Consider the following 19,578-nt stretch of genomic DNA (forward strand, 5'->3'; position numbering starts at 1 on the left):
AACTATAAAAATTTTTTTTGACAATTTTGACCGTGTTCTCACTTCCACTATCCAATATTTCAGATAATTAATTCCTCGTATGTTTCATTTACATGTACAACCTATGTTAAATATACATACGTTAAAGCTAATTGACAAATGCTCCCTTTTTAAAATGTGATTTTATTTTTGTCTTTCATATCCACCCACACGTAGACACTTTTCTCGCCTTGTTCGCCCATCTTCTGTCTGTACTCTTCCTCAAACATGGTATCTATGTTCACTCGTTTCTTCATAAATCACAACTCATGGACTTATATAAAGTAGATACCAGTTTATAATTTCTTAAAATAACAAAAGAAACACACAAATAAACCTTTTGTAATATCAATTTTAAAAATCTTTATTAACTGGAATGGTGGAGATGATAAACATATAACAGCAATTATTCATGAAAGTAAAAAAGGCATATCTTAACACACACAAACTTTAGAAAATAACAGTGAGGGGCTATGATTGCCGACGCACAAATATTCGGTCACCAAAACAACTGTTACGTATTTGAAGAGATGATTACCCTTTGTAATGGCACGTGTTTTTCTCTGCAATTACCAGTCCACGTGCACACCACCCACATACAAACAACACCACCCACATACAAACAACACCACCCACATACAAACAACACACCCACATACAAACAACAACACCTACATACAAACAACACCACCCACATACAAACAACACCACCCACATACAAACAACAACACCTACATACAAACAACACCACCCACATACAAACAACAACACCTACATACAAACAACACCACCCACATACAAACAACAACACCTACATACAAACAACACCACCCACATACAAACAACTCTTTCTCTACATTTAACAAGACAGATTATTTATGAAAACATCTCTGTGGTTGATATGAAGACAGACACACAGTTTGATTACAAAACCTGTGTAGATGTCCAAAAGGTAAAGTGCTGGTAGTAAAATGCGAACATGTTTGTTTTATGTTATTGGTATCGTAAACTAACTACCAGGGGGAGTATTCTCCAAGATTTCTCGACGAGACTGTGTTCGTATTAATATTTTTCTGAGTTTTATTTATTTACTTAATATTTCATTTACATTTCTCTATCAGGGTTTTATCTATCTACCTAATATCTATATTTCAATTTCTGGTCTTTCGTTTCAATGCGAATGTTCATTTAATGCTACGGAAACCTATCGGTTTTCAGATCATAAAAATTATCGTTAAGTCGTCGTAAATTTCAATTTCACCCACGTGTATTCATGGAAAAAGTTAAGTGAGGAATCAGTAGATAAAATAAAATGAAAATAAATTTAAATAAATCTCTTAACAAATGATACAAAACATCGTTGTTTTCTATCCTGCATCGCTTCAGTAGAGTAACCACGACAACCAAACAGAAAAACGTTTTGGTGGCTGCAGAACACTAGGAGTATTGTGTATTATGTCTGGTAAAGAAAAGAAGGATAAATCTTTGTTTTTGCTTTGTATAATTATATATAGCACTACGTCTAGGCCAATAGATGTTTAAACCAATCAAGTTTCAAACATTACAGGTTATAGATCGTCCTAATCAGCGCAACTGACAACATTCCTGACGATTCTTAGACTAAGTGTTTACACTTACATGTGTTCTATTTTCCAAAAGCAGAGGATAGAATGTGATTTAATTGACCCATCAGTCAAGAATCGACATCTTTCCATATAGCAATGATATCTAATCTCCAAAAACCAACATTAGACAAGCGAAACACGAGTCGTAAAGCCTTCTGTGTGTGTGTGTGTAGTTTGTAATTAATTCTCGACGTTGCAGAATTCACACTACTAGATATGATGATTATAAGAAATTTAACATGTATAATATCCATTGCTGATTTATAATAGATGACAGATGATGGTCCAGATAATTGTGTTTGGATGAGGCGATAAATGATATTGTAAATAATATGTGATGAAGTAATTTGAAAGGCAAGGGTAATAGATAGTCAGAATTATGTGTAATACAAGTGTTGTCTCAGATATGGGCAGTTGAAGACAGAAATGGAAATGTTCATGGAGTTAAGATAAGATAATGATTACAAACTTTTATCTTCCATACACATGAAAATACAAAATGAACTCGCCCTGTACCCAGATGCACCCATGTTTCATGTTTGTATGCAGGAAGCACGAATGATAAAGTGATATAAATACATATTTGATGTATCTATTTCTGACACTGTGTTATATTCCTGAACAAGCACTTGCATCGTGTCTGGCTGTTTCACAACCTTGGAGTTTCCAACACTTTGGCAAGTTAATGTCTCATGAATTATAATCTGATATTGACAAGAGCGTCAAGTTTTCCTGGAATTATTTCTTATTTTACCACACGCATTCACTGTTGACTAGAATACATCTAGAAAAAAAAATCCCATCACATCATACATGTTGAGCTATATTCATTCGCAAAATGTAGCAATTTTTCAAATGGGTAATCTGGCATTCTTGTCTGGAAAGGAGATTCAGTAGCATTATTCAATTGAAAGTGCCCTCAGCATGTTGAATAATTTCACTTGCCCTGTGCATCTCATAACTCTGTAACCGGTCCATTTGGATTAAAATGCTTTGGAGATCCATTTATAACAATTTTGTCTTTATCGTGTCTATGTGTCACTCTCTTCAAAGATAGAGTTTTGTCAACAGACCTTTCTCTCTCAATATTTTCCTCAGAAGGAGGTTTTCCATTCGAATCTAAAGAATTCTTCTTTCTTGATGATTTCATTCTTGAAAGTTCGTTTTGCACATTTAAAACTATGTCTTTCTTCACCTCCTTAGCTTTGTCTCTTGCAATATTTTGAACTTCAGTTGCTTTTTCTCGTGCTCTTGATTTCACTTCTGAAACTTTTGTTTTGGCTCTCACTTTCGCTTTACCCCAATGTTTTCCAGCAATTTTCATGTGCTTTCTACCAACAACCGTCATTTTATCTCTTGCTTTGTCCATTTGGACTTTTGCTTTGTCGATTGTGACATTTAGGTAGTCAACACCGACATTTATGCACATGGATACTAGAGCTAATCCAAGAAACAGATAGATCGATGACACCAAGAAATATTCTGGTTGCCCAGGTACGATGTCTCCAAAACCTATAGTGCTAATCGATATAAACACGTAATAAAATGAATCGATGAAATTCCATTGTTCCAAGATCATGTAAAAGCAAGTTCCCAAAAAGATGTATATCAACATGATAACAGAAGCTATAGGAAGTGGCAGATTAAAGTTTTCATCAATTTCAAATTCGTTCGTATCATGTGACTCCTTTGATGTAATAGATTCACCGCATGCGCTCTCTGTTTCTTCCGTTTCCGGAACCATCAACGTAATTTGTTGAAAACCGTTTTCTTGAAGATTCACTTGCTCAAGTGAGATTGCCTCTGCCATAAATTGATCCGTTTCTTCCGGAGATACCAGTGAAAGTTCCGTTGGGCTTAAGACATCAGTTCCTGCCTCAATGTCACTGTCTCTCCGTGAATCACTGTTCTCGCATTCAATAGGTGGTTGTCGTCGACCTCTTAATCGTCGAACAGATCTCACAGATGCCTTTCGTAAAGCAGTCTTTCCTCGTTGTAAACCACTTTTCATATATGTTGTTCCGGTCTGCCGAACTTTGACACAGTATCCTGTATAATAGTACCTTCTGACAAATTTCCATAGGAACTTTAATCCCACAGTTAACTTTTTACCGACCTCTGCTAACACCATTAAAGCCAAGGGTATGCCAATGGTTGCATAAAAGATCGTCATGACTTTTCCAAAATCTGTATTTGGTATGATATGACCATAACCTGCATAGATAAATATAAAAGACAATGATGATTTCATAAGCTGTAATGTCCTAGCCCTAAACATTACTGTACCATGTTCATATTCTTAGATGCATTAAAAAAGTTTATGTTAGTAAACTTTTCTCGAGCATGAAGAGATTTGGTGCCGAGCGAAGCGAGGGACCAAATCAAGTGGCGAGAGAAAAGTTTAACAACATACTTAGTACATGTTTCACACGAGAAATGAAAATTCTTTTTGATTCATTATAACCCTTTTGTATTTTTTATCCTTTAACAAGATCATCAACATTTATCTTGATTGTTGCAATTTTGTATTGGCTCGATGTGATAATCAGTGCCCTCAAGGGGAATTTACCTGTTATCAACAGCCAGGTGAGGGTGTACAGTGAGTAGTTTTTAAAACTATCCCTGTGTTTTTTTAAAATTGTTTGAAATTATAGATTGCTGTTTGTGACCGAAGCCCGAACACAAGATGCTGAGTACACATCATTACTATTTCATGAAGTGTTAGTTTTGGGGTATAAGAGAGAGAGAGAGAGAGAGAGAGAGAGAGAGAGAGAGAGAGAGAGAGAGAGAGAGAGAGAATAAATATATCTTAAATAGATTTATATCGCTCTATCAGCATGTCTGATCCTTGTTTCTGTTGATTGCCGAAGCCACCCAAATTTTTGTTTTTCTGGTAACTGAAACACTATTCAGAAAGTGCGACATCCTTTCTTGAGCGATACCAATCATTGAAAATTATTGGTTTAATAATTATAAATACAATGGCACGGTTACTTAGTACATGTTTCACACGAAAAACCTTTGAGCCTTTGACTTGAGTTGTGCCACATTATTTGGTCCACGCAAAAATCTTTTGTTCGAGAAATGAAACATGTACTAATGTATGTATGTACATGCATGTGCAGTAAACAGGTTGAGGTGGACCCTGAAATAGTTTCTCAGATCACTACGAATTGATTTAATCAAAAAAGTTATGATGGTATATAATATGTATATATGCCAAAAAGGCAGAGAATATGCAAATTTGGATTAAAACATGATTTTCAAATAGATTATTTCAACTCGTATGAACAAAAGACTCTGGTGGATTTGAACTCTAGATCTGCGGTTCATCGGCCCCATGCTTTAACCACTGAGCTATGATGATAGACAAACAAATCGATCGATACAAATAATTTCAAAAAACATTTAAATCGCCATCTTGTGACGTAGAGTCATAAAGAATATAAGGTTTAGTGTAGTGATCTACCTTAAGGACATAATTTTTCGTGACATTTCATATACAATTTACTTCACATTCTATCTCGTTTCTACCATACAATATTGGGGTATTAGTCTGTTTTAGAATTAGCATATTTTGATAGTTCCTGGTTGTTACAAGTAAAAATGTAAATCAGGTCTTATGTACTACAGTGAGATGTATAAATGGACATTACTGTAGCAAAATTATTTGGAACAATCGGATAGTGTTTTAGTTTAAAACATAATAACCAAATTCCTGTATGGTGGCATGTTTCTGACCCCCCCTCCCCTTTACATGCAGGAATTATTTATGTCAACATGCAAGATAATTATTTTGACATGCAAGGTACCAATCTTTTTAGAGAATCAGATTTTAATATTGGTAAATTTCTGAAAGAAAATAAAGAATCAGAAAACAAAAATTTACTTACTAATACCGAAATGGTATCTGTCATCATACATGCAAGGTGCAACATCATGAAGTTGCCATGCGACTTATTTATGTCAACATGCCATAAATAATTACGTAGACAAGCGATTTATCCCTACATGGGAGATATTTTGTCGACATAAATAAGTCGCAGGTCAACATAATTTACATCGCATGTTGACATAGATAAGTCGCATGTCTACATAATTACATGTATGTTGTATTTGGCATGTCAGATACTGGCGTTAGTAAGTACCTGTATCAAAATCAGATTCTCTAAAAAGATCGGTAACGTGCATATCAACATAATTGACGTAATTATCTCGCATGTTGACATATATACTGTTCTCGAATGAAAGGTGAAGATAACGAACTATGATCAATCTCGTAACTCCTATCAGCAATACAAAATAGAGAACTGGGCAAACACGGATCCCTGGACATACCAGAGGTGGGATCAGGTGCCTGGGAGGAGTAAACATCCCCTGTTGACCGGTCACACCCACTGTGAACCCTATATCTTCATCAGGTAAACGGAGTTATCCGTAGTCAAAATCAGTGTGCCAAGAACGGCCTAACAATCAGTATGAAACACGTCAGACAGTAGTTGACCTAATGATACGTTGTATTGATACACTAGATCCTTATAACGACCATAGAATTTGCGAAATACTGACTATCATCAACTTGTTTGACTGACTATACGCAGAACAAGCTATTGCGTATCGAATCAGTTGAGAGATATAAACACCATATGCAGGTGATAATGGAATATTACCATATAAATATGGGAAGTTGACAATGGAGCAGCTGAAATCACTCCGTTTGTCATGAAGTTGAGTTTACCGTTAATATCTATTTCCAATATAATATCTAAGTAAGAAGCAGAAGTGGACGACTCTGTGATGTCCTTTATTTCGAGTTCACAGGGATATATCGAATCGACATATGAATGAAAATTATTATTGTTAATAAATAGTACGTCGTCAATATATCTAATACGGATGTATATTTAATTGCTGTGATAAAATTTAGAAATTCATTTCAGAATTAAAAATTATCTCCCTCATGCATAGCTCTTTAACCTTAGACGAATTTGACTCTACTTTTTGGCACTCTGTTTTCCCCTAAAATAGCTCTACCAAGTTTATCGTTATTTCGGATTTCAAACATTTCGGTTGAGCATCACCGAAGAGACATTTGTCGAAATGCACATCTGGTGCATCAAAATTGGTACCGTATAAGTTTTACATCTAATTGTAGAATTGAAGGTCACAGCAAGATATTGTTTTCTTCTCACGTAGAAGTTTTTGAATAAATTTTGCTTCATAAGAATATTTAAAAAAAAACAGGTCAGCTAACAATTAAAGGAGCACAATTCGTGAATGTGGAGGGCAAAACTATGTAGCCATATTTCTGAATTAATTGTTACCAGAATCATCTAGAATTTGTTCATAAACACCGACATCTTGGAATCATTCTGTCTTCGAAATTATTTTGCTCTAACTATATTGCTGACATTGTAAACAAAGTCTCTAAGAAAATAGAAATTCTCATCTGTAACATTTTCTAAATTATATATAGCTTTCATAAAAACACAACTCGAATAAGCAGTTTACTCTGGTCTGCTGGTACCGAGTAAGATGTGCAATAATTAACAACATTATTAAGGGTCTCCCGGTAATAGCTGCAGGAAAATTTTTGTACCTAGAAACAGAGTATGAACCACTTGATAAAAGAGGTGATGGCACTGATCTTGTAACCAGGTGTGAGATTCGCAACAGTTAAAGTTCACCGGGAAAATATAGAGTCCCAACTATCAGAAACGCTACTTCTAATTATAACAGCCGTACCACTTCAGATTACAATACACCTTTCTTTAAAAAAAATAACACTCTCATACTCCCAAGCATAAAGAAAGCACCACATCATTTTGCTCCGAGGGGCGACTTCCAAATATAAAGCATGAAATTTAGGCATAACTTATTTTGAATTATGACTTGTAGAGATGCATTGTTATTCCTAGTCAAACATATGAATGTGATCTTCAAGAGCACACCTATCATTTCTCTTTTATGTGTAATTAATACATCAATGTAAGATTTTCCATGACAGTTAAGTTATCATTAATTATTTGTAATAGATACATCACTGTAAGATTTTTTTATGACAGTTAAGTTATCATCAATTATTGTGAACAACATCACTGCGGGGTGATGAATCTCTTCCAGAAAAGGAAAATACGAAGGTTTTTTTGTTCAAACGTGATCTTGGTTGTTTGCTTCACATTAATATGCACGCATTATATTGTAACACTGTCAGTGATAGGCGTTATATTGTAACACTGTCAGTGATAGGCGTTATATTGTAACACTGTCAGTGATAGTCGTTAGTATCAGGCTTTCTCCGTCTTTTCTCACACTTAGGAATAATCACTTATACATTGTATGTTATTTGTGGTTGTATATCATTTAAAGCAGAGGATTATCTAAGTTTTGGAACCTGTATCCAATCCTTTTGTCTAATTTTCAAATCTATAATTGGTATGGGACCCTTGCATTACTAGTTAAGTGATATAACCCAGGTCGATATACATTACTAGTTAAGTGATATAACCCAGGCCGCTATACATTACTAATTAAGTGATATAACCCAGGCCGATATACATTACTAGTTAAGTGATATAACCCAGGTCGATATACATTACTAGTCAAGTGATATAACCCAGGTCGATATACATTACTAGTTAAGTGATATAACCCAGGTCGATATACATTACTAGTTAAGTGATATAACCCAGGTCGATATACATTACTAGCTAAGTGATATAACCCAGGCCGATATACATTACTAGTTAAGTGATATAACCCAGGTCGATATACATTACTAGTTAAGTGATATAACCCAGGTCGATATACATTACTAGTTAAGTGATATAACCCAGGCCGATATACATTACTAGTTAAGTGATACAACCCAGGCCGATATACAGAGCATGGTGATACTACTAAAATATAAAATTTAAACCAATTTCGGAAATCATACAAGAACTCTTCATATCGAGGAGATGAAAAAATGATGTTGGAGAAAATGTCGGAAACGTCTCGTATGCCCTTAAAATGTTGGAACATGGCTGTTCGATCTTTCAACTGAATTTGATTTTGATACATGATGTGGGGGTGTCTAACATTCATAATTTCCCCAATAACATATACCGTTATTAGTAATTACTTCTAGGAGGTCCGTGTTTACCACCTCCCAATTTTGTGTTTTTTATAGGATTAATGAGTTTGATCACTGTTCGTTTTCTTCACTTTTTTCAACTATTTTTATACCGAAATCGATGTTCGGCTTTCAATAAATAATGATAAAATCGACGAAACAGGGGCAGAAGTCAAACAGTGAAATCAGAGAGCTGACAGACAGTGAAATTAGGGAGCTAAATTAGGGAGCTGACAGACAATGAAATTAGGTACCTGACAGACAGTGAAATTAGGGAGCTTGCAGACAGTGAAATTAGGGAGCTGACAGACAGTGAAATTAGGGAGCTGACAGACAGTGAAATTAGGGAGCTGACAGACAGTGAAATTAGGTACCTGACAGACAGTGAAATTAGGGAGCTGACAGACAGTGAACCAGACAGATAAATGGAACCAAAATACAGCGTGTCGTCTTGAGGATTTTGGCCATTTCCCCCGATTAAGGAGGTGGATTATGGCCATTTCTTCCGATTAAGGAGGTGAATTATGGCCATTTCCCCCGATTAGGAGGTTTATGGCCATTTCTTCCGATTAAGGAGGTGAATTAGGGCCATTTATTCCGATTAAGGAGGTGGATTATGGCCATTTCCCCCGATTAAGGAGGTGAATTATGGCCATTTCTTCCGATTAGGATATGAATTATGGCCATTTTCCCCGATTAAGGAGGTGAATTATGGCCATTTCCCCCGATTAAGGAGGTGGATTTTGGCTAAAATACACGAAGGATATGCTCCCCCAGACTAATAAGTGTATTTTATTTATGTATTAACATATATATGTACTACGTCTTTTATCATGTGTATGGATTTTGTCTCTTACAGTTTCCCCGGGTATTATAACATATACCGTTATTAGTAAGTACTTCTAGGAGGTCCGTGTTTACCAACTCCCAATTTTGTGTTCTTTAAAGGATTAAGGAGATTGAGTTTGAAAGTAAGCAAATATGTATCGTATGAATAGTTAAGGTTTTAGATATTATTACGGTAGAAAAGACCTCTACATTGAGCGGTCAGATTAAGAATCGTATTGGAATGCATGAAGTTGTCGTAAATGCACTCTTGATAACGAGATGAGTATATAATCAAACTATATGCAAATTTTCGTATTTCAATTTTGAGTCTATTCCGAAACTTTTGAAAACCATTACCATCAAGAAATATGTGCAACAGATACACGCAATGCGACTTTAGAAAATGCTGACCACGCATATATTCCTGTGATATTGAATCATACAAATGATTTCCTGGTAATGTGCGCCAATGATAGAATAACGTTTGTGCATTTGCTATTTGGATGCCTATCAAATATACATCTTTTATAACAGTCTGGCAGTAAAAATCGGCTTCACTTTCTTTGAAACATAATTTCAGAGGAAACAGATAACTAGCTTTCATCAATATTTTTTCCCTGGACGATTAGTTTCAAAAGTACGGAAGCAAACCTCGTCTGACGTAATTTCTTCCATTATCATTTTGAAACATCTTCCACCTCGTTTACTAAATACATAGCGAATCAAAGCTCCCAGGTTACTAATTAGCACCTAAGACAAAAACTCTTTAGTAATGATCAGAAGCCAAATTATTTTACAAAATAATAAGCATACATAAATGAAATAGACGCTAGTTGTTATATCCTTGCACCTAAAACAATTAATCATTTATTCCATGTGATGAATACCATTTTATGATATATTGTTTCGCAGTAATATATAGAGGAACTGAATAGAGGTATGGCTATTTTGCAATTAAAACAATTGCAAGTCTCATTCATATCATAAATGACGTCACTGGGACGAAGAAAGCTTCTCTGATCTTGGTGTTATTGCACGAGGCTCCATCTTGTCTATTTATACAGCACACGGGACAGGGAAAGGTCAACCAATGCCACAACATACTAATGCTATCAAAATAACCACACAGTAACAATTAATATCGATATAATATAAGTAAACGCCCAGTGCCAGCCAGAACACACTGCAGCCGCTGTGCGTGTGATACCGGGAAACTGGACGGGTCATACGATTTAAAAGTACCTTCATCATAAATTTTAGATTTACTTTAAGTATGTTTTCCTCCATAACTGGATGGGTGTTCTTGTTTTTATTTCTATTAAAATTAAAATCAATAGTCGACGGCTTTAAATTATTCTTTTTAAAGTCCGTGTACATTTACTTTGAGGGAACATGCATTGATACGTGTATTTAAAGTTAGTACTTCGTTAGTTGTTTTGTATCAGACAGACTAGATGTAGCTGATAGATCAACTGTCAGCGTTGTCATTACCATTTCTGTGGAAGGTCAGTAACTATAATGCTAATTGTAACAGAGCGTACTTACGCTAATGAATATGAAATCACAAAGGATTTTGGTTGAATCTTTGACCCACTGTCGTTAATATTGACTGTACCACGAACAAAGGCGTTCATGATATATACATGACTTTGAAAGGACATACTGAACTTCACTATCAAACTGCGCTACATGTATTGTACAATTGCTGTTAAATAATAGAATTATTATATTCTGATCATGGAGCGCCATATATAGTATCTAACTTTTTCGAACACTGGGTCAATTTCTGCTAGATCTGGAGTATGACATGGAAAAACGAGTATTGAGTGTGCACCTGACAGGGGAGCCATGCATATACAGTAAATAAGAAACGAGTATTTAGACCTGACAGGATCTATGGTCCTATGAGCCATGTATATACAGTAAATAGAATGAATGTTAGAGATGCTTGTGGATAAAGTTAGGATATTCTTCAAGTATTCAGGCGATGACAGTTTTATCTTAAAACATTAATCGACCATAAGCTAAAAAAATCCTCTCGGACACAACATCAATAGGGACCGTGATCATTGAATAGGGAGTCCGTTTCCTGTTTGATTGATGGGATTCAAGATCATCGGAGAAAACGATTTAGGATAAATTTTTTAATGATTAAGTTTTATAGAGGCAATGTGTTTGTTTTACTTTGATGTGTTTGGAGAGACATGTTCCATTCGATATATACGTTGATTTTATTATGTGTTTATATATATAAATATATATACTGTAGGGAATTCCATATATACGATAGATGAAACATAAACATATATTACATTAAGTAAACGATAAAGATTCTAACAAAGATTCTGCATGTATATGCTACATAGGAGGCGGTGTATGGGATCATTTCTTTCACTTTCTGAGTTTGTTTTTTTTTTTGTAAAGAGGTTAGGCATCTGGTCGCGTCTTGCACAAATCCTCATTTCGGAGGAGATCCGAAATTGATATATCGGGAATGGATTGATTTTAGCAGTGGTTTGCAGTCTCAGAACGCTCTATATGATCGTCACGGTGGATCTCTGCACGCTCTATATAATCGTCATGGTGGATCTCCGAACGCTCTATATAATCGTCACGGTGGATCTCCGAACACTCTATATGATCGTCACGGTGGATCTCCGAACGCTCTATATGATCGTCAGTGGATCTCTGCACGCTCTATACAAAAGTCGTGGAGGATCCTTGAACACATTATATAATTAGCAGGGTGGAAGGTTGCAGTATCTTAACGCTCTACGGAATTTACAACATTCAGAGATCCACCACGACGATTATATAGAGCGTTCAGAGATCCACCACGACGATTATATAGAGCGTTCAGAGATCCACCACGACGATTATATAGAGCGTTCAGAGATCCACCACGACGATTATATAGAGCGTTCAGAGATCCACCACGACGATTATATAGAGCGTTCAGAGATCCACCACAACGATTATATAGAGCGTTCAGAGATCCACCACGACGATTATATAGAGCGTTCAGAGATCCACCACGACGATTATATAGAGCGTTCAGAGTTCAAGCTTTAATTGTAGAATATCAGGTTTACAAGAAACATGCACAGTTTTTATTTATTCATTGATAACCTGTTGAAGGTACTTGAGCAAGATATAAGCCAAAACAAGGAATCCAAAACTATAAACAGAGTCACGGTTTCATTTTAGAATCTTGCCATGTGAATGAAAGTATGAATACTTTCACATGCTTAGCCATTATGAACATATCTTCTTTTTCAATCAGGTATATATGCAAGTAATCAAAGCAATCATCTTTATGCAATGTTGGATGTACTGAATGCATTGTTGGATGTACTGAATGCAATGTTGGATGTACTGAATGCATTGTTGGATGTACTGAATGCATTGTTGGATGTACTGAATGCAATGTTGGATGTACTGAATGCAATGTTGGATGTACTGAATGCAATGTTGGATGTACTGAATGCATTGTTGGATGTACTGAATGCAATGTTGGATGTACTGAATGCAATGTTGGATGTACTGAATGCATTGTTGGATGTACTGAATCGCCGTTTGTATCAGCAAAGAAAGACGTGGATTCTGTGTAATCGCTATTTATTATAATCTTTCCATCATGGAATAGATGTACATATTATAGATAGAAAAATAAGGATAAATATTGGGTTGATTTTTTTGGATGAAAGCATTGTCTTAATTGTTATTCCTCTTTTATACTGTAAAGGCGTTTGCCTATCGTGGCACGTTCGAACAGAATTTCCAGAAAATTAGTCTTTGTTTTCTTCAAGTTATTGTAATGAGGATTACACAACAAGCGCTAAACAAGATTTACGACTTACAAAAGCCAAGTATAAGTGCATTAGATTTTCTTTTTTGAATAAGCACAATGCTCTATTGAAATGTTAACAAAGTGATACGGAGCACTTATAATACACGGATAACATGATATTGACCAGGGATGTCCGCCCACTTAGAAACGTCATATTTTTTCCTTCTCTGCTCTCATTTATCAATAACAGAGGCGAAAGGGAATATAACAATACGGCAACCCAAGAACCCGCCGCTCACCTGATGATAAAAACAGAAGCAGTAACGAGGCGCCCGATGATCAGGAAATTTCTAGGTCCCTGATGAAATGGATATAATTAGGAAGTCGCATATCACATGTATAAACTGTTATTTACCAAAGATGAATATATATCAATATCGAGGATTTAATCTTCAGAAAACCCCTTCAAAATCTCAAATTTCGTTAGCATAAACGAAGAAAATGGAAATGGAAAGTTAATGCAAAATTTTCTTCGTTTTTCTTCTTGAAAGATCTTGTTATCCTTCATATCTATAAAAACGTTTCGAGTCCATGACGTCAAAATAGATATAACATGTTTCACATGCACTTTTTCAAAGATCTGATTTCTAAAGTAGCAGCATTCGTTCATGATAAGAAGTTGCACATTTTTACAGGTGAACATATTTAAATAAAGTTAGTGATTTAACGTGAGATATTCACATATGTTTATCGATAAAGAAGACCTGGAATTTGCTCAAGTTCCGAAAAATTATAACAAACAGTGAGAGGAACAGTACCAACATGAATGTATTTGATTTTGTTTAATAATAATCTAGCAGCTTTTTGAAGGTGGGAATAACCCTCCGTATCAAACACAGAGTTATGGACGAGATCCAACTCGACTCGAAAAGACGCCGTAGAGCCTCCCCTGGGATAATCTCATCAAAACTTCTTATCTTTAATTCTCATTTCTCGTAGATTAATTTGTTTCACACATTCTTGCATAATGCTCAAGGTTGGTGCCGAACAATTATCGCCTCGAATCGATTGACTTTGTCCGAAAACTCAGTAGTACTGAAAACCCTGCAAATTATTCAACTGATGCGGTGTCCGTTATATAGCGTATTATGTAATGCGAAGTTGCGAACCCGCAACTACAAATATGATACACCACACACGTACTGCTAACGATAGACTTATATATTACTTAGTGAGTATTGACATTTTAAGCTCCGTGTGTGCTTTCATTGCTTTGCATGCATTCCCATTACCGTCATGAGAATTATTGATATAAAACTCAAACTCGGCTGTACTACATGTAACTTTTGACAAAGTTCTGTGTGGTGGATATACAAGAATAATCTTGGTAGTTTTTATTTATGAAGGAAACCTGAAGTAAGGATATTGGAATGAAATGGAACATATCCGTTTTACATATTCCATTAAATTAGTATAATATAAATATTGTAGAAAATTCAAACCAAAACGGATTCACGCAGGCGCTGTTCAGTGCGATAAAATAAGAAAAAAATATATATTGATTACAGAACAGAGTACATCAACGCCAATGACATTGACACAATTTTGCAAGTATTCATGTAACACTATATACTTGATTTCTTGAGTGATGTTCATGTTTACATTTTCAATGTTTTTGCTTTTGATAACTCCACAAATTCTAATGATAGTCATTTCCTCGTAAATGTGTTGCTGTGGTAAACAGCAGTATGAATATAGATAGATACAGTACATCTATTTTAACGGTTAGAAATTCCGACAGAAGTGAAAGTTGAATATGAATATAGGAAATAAACTTCATATTTAAAACTACATGACTGAACTGTAACGCTGACTTACATGAAGCGCTAGGCGCCTCATTACATGTACAACTACACTTTTAAAGTATAATAAATAAAAGTATACCGACGTGAAGAGTCGCCGTTCGCACCCTCACGTATTTTCAAAATAAAACATATGTTTGGAAAGTTTAAGCTCCTTTATTCGCTCATTCGTTTAAAATTACGAACCAGAGTGCACCCTGAGACAAATTTCTTATATCATATGCATTTTAAAACCCCACTTTATCGTTGGGGTTTATTTAGCCATTTTTCGTTTTCTAGTAAATGGTTATTACATTATGTTGACTAGCGAGCACCTTCTTTAAAATGTTTCATTTATCAATATGCAACCCCAGGTTCAAAACATTTTGCAACTATGTGGCCCCCATCCCTCAAAAAAAAAAAAAAAAAAAAAAGAAGACGAACGATGACGCTCTTGAAATTAAAAAACAAATGTCCTCAACGGCTTGGAAATATCCCATCATTTTTATGCTGTTAACATATATGAACTAACAATATAGAAATAACCATTCTGATTATACAGATAATGTGCTCGTGTTTTTCTTCTGATTCAAAAACCGAATCAATCCTGTTCTAATCTAAATGAAAATAAGTTAATCACATTACGGCGCGTCATTTCTATTTCTATTAATTCACTGAGAGGCGAGGCAGACCTTCACCAAATACATTTGAGAATATATACAATTAAACAAAATCAAGAAATGGGTTAATTAGTAACACTTTCTGTGCATAATTTTGTAAAATTTGCTTTGGCACTTCCATAAAATATCTGCATGGAAATAATCTTTATGTCTGATTCTTGTTCCATTTTTTTGAAGGTAATTCTATTTCAAACGACGAAAATAGCTTTGGAAATGCGCGTTTGTAATTGGTTTGTGGTTGGATTTTGTAGGTGAAACATACGATTGGCAGAATTTCTTAAACGCGGACCTCTAATCGTAAAAAAAATAATTAAGACGTTTGCAAAAATGATGATAATGAAATAAATAAATAAAATGAAGTAAATAAAATCTAGATTGAACAACATTGCTGAAAGTATTGACTGGTTGTAAAGTGGACTAAAATTGTCTAAATTCCTATGCCATAGATATATAAGTTGTATGTACACTGTACCTTGCAGAAAAAAGTCTTAGGGATTGTAAGGGCGAATGTTATAATTAACAGCAATTGCTCCTCACTCCGGCGGAGGAAATCATTCTTTTCAAATTGTGTGGAAATGATTTTAAGAATTGGAACGTTAACGTTTGAAAAACCGCACGGTTAACATCAAGAGCAGGTGTAAAACATACCGTGGTTCGACCTTTTTTAATTATAATGAAAAATAGCAGATAATGAACAGATATTGTGGGTATTGAATAGGTTCCATGGGGGTAAACTGAAAAAAGGGAACACGCATGTGGAGTGCGGGATAGGCGTATACTGAGTGGTTGTTAATTCGGCTGCATAATACTATTTACCTAAATGTGTTTTGTGTTCATGTATATTATGTCATGGGACCCACAATAATGAAGCAAACAGAAAACGGACAACGAATAATTTTAGTATCTCTTCATATCCATGATACTATGGATTTCTTGCATGTTCTATCGCTGCATCACGTGAAAAGTAACCGTTTTGTCCGACTTGTTTTGAGAATGTATGCAGATTTATGGCAGGTACAAAAAATGATGTAGTTGCTATGCAAGATGATGTGGAACATGTTCAAGCGCCTGTTGGATGATGTTAGTTTATGGATTCTGTATATCCGTAGTAAGAGTAGGTTCTCACAGACATAGATAATTCTTCGATGATGGCTGATGTAAGCTGAGGGTCACAGTTCTCTCCCCCACAATTACACTAAGAGTTCTCATGACGTCTAACAGTGCGACATTCAGGGAATGTTAAACACGCGTCTTTGCGGAATTGCTTTTGACAAATGAATGCTTTTTCAAGCGACATAAACAAGGACATGTGCATTTATGTGCATTTGCAGAAAGTCAAGTGCAGTAAACCAATAAAAAATACATTTTTCGTATTGTATTTTCAGACGACCCCAATTTCTTATTGACATTACTAGAGTGTCGTAATATTGGTGAAACAAATTTCATAAAATGTGCTCCTATAATAAATTTACAGAAATTGTTGACATACATATATACAGAGAGAGAGAGAGAGAGAGAGAGAGAGAGAGAGAGAGAGAGACTTAAGTAGTTGAAGTCAATGTATTACAATTTGTATGGTATAATTAGTATTAATGAAATCCATAACTTTCGAACGATAACAACATCAATAACGAAATAATTTTGATTCGTTTTTTAAATATTGATTTTAAATATTCTCAAACTTCTCGATATCATTTCATTTGCGAAATGGTTACAATTTATCCATTATATTAAAATTGGACACTATAATTCTGAAAAATATTGACAATCTTACCTATGGTTGTATAGATGGTGGCACAAAAAAACAGAGCCCCCCACATATTCCAAAGCGGTTTTTGTGTAGTATCATATTGCGTGTTTCTGATCAAATCTTCATATTGCTCCAGGTATTCCCGGGACTTCCCAATCCACTCAGTTTCATTCATGCTTTCATTATATAATTTAAACAGCTCTTTGGCCGTATTTTCCCGGAAGTTCACAACTTTTTCTCGCTGATCTAATTCATTCTGGTATTCTATCCAGTGAAACATAATCATACCGATGACAGAATAAAGCACTAATAAAATTGACAGTCCCATAAGAGACTTGGAAACAGCGTATATCTTCTTTAAGAAGTCTTTTGCTTTGCTGATGATTGTGTGAAATCTGGTTTCCGGTTCCAAGGTCTCATTGTCCGGGACTCCTCCCTCGTCCTCCGGGAGGCTTTCTTCTCTCTCTGAAGACATTTTATGAATTTCCTGTTTTTCCGGTGCAGAGCTAACTTTTAACTCCTGGATTTCCAAACGACAACCACCTTGATTCCAGACCATGCATGCGTCTAGTAAGTTTTTCTACTATTATTGGAGCTGAGCATTAGGTTTTTTATCTCACTGAACCAGGCTGTTGGTGACTTGCTACCGCGCTCTCTATTTTTATACCCTTTCGAGTAAGTATTCCCATGCACAGCATAACAACCTCCGATAATGAGGACAAGATATTTTGTAGTACGATGAATTTTAAGAAAAGATATTCAGTAAGAATGATACAACGCTTAAAATCCAGAAGAGTGGCGATAAAACTAAGCTTTTTGTTTCAAGCATAGGATCGCAAGTGCAGCGGCATCTTCCCTTGTGCAAAGTGAATATTGGAAACATATGTTGTTGTTGTTGTATAATTCTAGAATCCCTCTCGTTCTGTCACTGGAGAACGTGTATGTATTTATTTTTATACTAGTTTACTGATGTCGTCACTTGTGTACGGAATGGTCCGAGCTTTATAGTTCAATTTACCATCTCTGATACAACTGATAAAATGCTGCACACTTTAAACTACCTACCGAGTTCAGACTAAGAGTAGTGAACCTGTGCGTATCATAATAACAAGAGCATGCACATACATTTATATCGTTGATTTGTAATGATGACCACATGTTGAGACTCACTTCACAGGAATGGGGGCTGAAACTAGGGTAATGATTTTTGTCCATGGTCTCAGTCTAGGCTCGCAAAAATATGGATCAATCATTTCTGTAACCCCATCGTTAACCAGATTTGAAGGTGCACGGAAGCATATGTGTTTACTATCTTTAGAATGATAACAAAAAATCCCTGCTGCAAATGCATGCAGTAATAAACATATAGGTGTATTTATTTCGATTCTATTCATGACATACATGTAGACTCTAAAATAACCTTTGGTATAAAATGAGTGAACGTGATCTTAAAACAGTACGCATAAATATAAACTACTCACGTACAAATTCTTACAATGTACAGATATAAAACACTCCAATAACACGAATATCTAGGTATGCGATCATTTTAACTCTCTAATCAATTTTCAACAATTGGTATCTTTTTGCATAAATATCATACGTGTTTTAATGGAGGAGGAAAACGTATCAATAATGTATACCTTAATCATTTATATCCATTTCCATTCTTTAATTTTTAAAGTAATAATTTTCACAGTAATAATAGGGAAAAACCATATCATTTTCGTAAAATAGAAACAATGATATCATCGAGAAAATTTCTATCTATTTTGTCGTTGTTTTTAAACTAATAGAGTGCATTTTGATTTGCAATCAAAGCATTGTTTGTGCAGAATGATAACGTTGTATGTGCAGTATGATTTCTTGTTCTTATTAAGGTATTCCGTCATCAACGGAAGACGTTGTTTATTTTCATAGTGATTGTATTGT

General features: G+C 35.2%; 1 protein-coding gene across 1 annotated transcript; it reads right to left on the reverse strand.

Moving 5' to 3' along the window:
* Positions 1-356: 356 nt before the first annotated feature.
* On the reverse strand, positions 357-18,974 carry LOC125658915 (potassium channel subfamily K member 18-like). Its single transcript, XM_048890369.2, has 2 exons — positions 17,671-18,974; positions 357-3,857 (listed from the first exon to the last, which is right to left on the reverse strand). Exons 1-2 carry the CDS (start codon positions 18,203-18,205, stop codon positions 2,599-2,601), a joined length of 1,794 nt encoding a protein of 597 aa, XP_048746326.1. The 5' UTR covers positions 18,206-18,974; the 3' UTR covers positions 357-2,598.
* Between the last annotated feature and the right edge of the window lie 604 nt (positions 18,975-19,578).

The sequence above is a fragment of the Ostrea edulis genome, chromosome 9 (genome assembly GCF_947568905.1).
Source record: "Ostrea edulis chromosome 9, xbOstEdul1.1, whole genome shotgun sequence".
NCBI classification, from domain to species: domain Eukaryota; kingdom Metazoa; phylum Mollusca; class Bivalvia; order Ostreida; family Ostreidae; genus Ostrea; species Ostrea edulis.

Excerpts from the sequence above, each read along its gene's own strand:
- LOC125658915 (XM_048890369.2), bottom strand. The coding sequence starts at position 18,205 with ATGGTCTGGAATCAAGGTGGTTGTCGTTTGGAAATCCAGGAGTTAAAA. Across the intron at positions 3,858-17,670 it reads CACCATCTATACAACCATAG|GTTATGGTCATATCATACCA; the intron begins GTAAGATTGTCA and ends TTATCTATGCAG.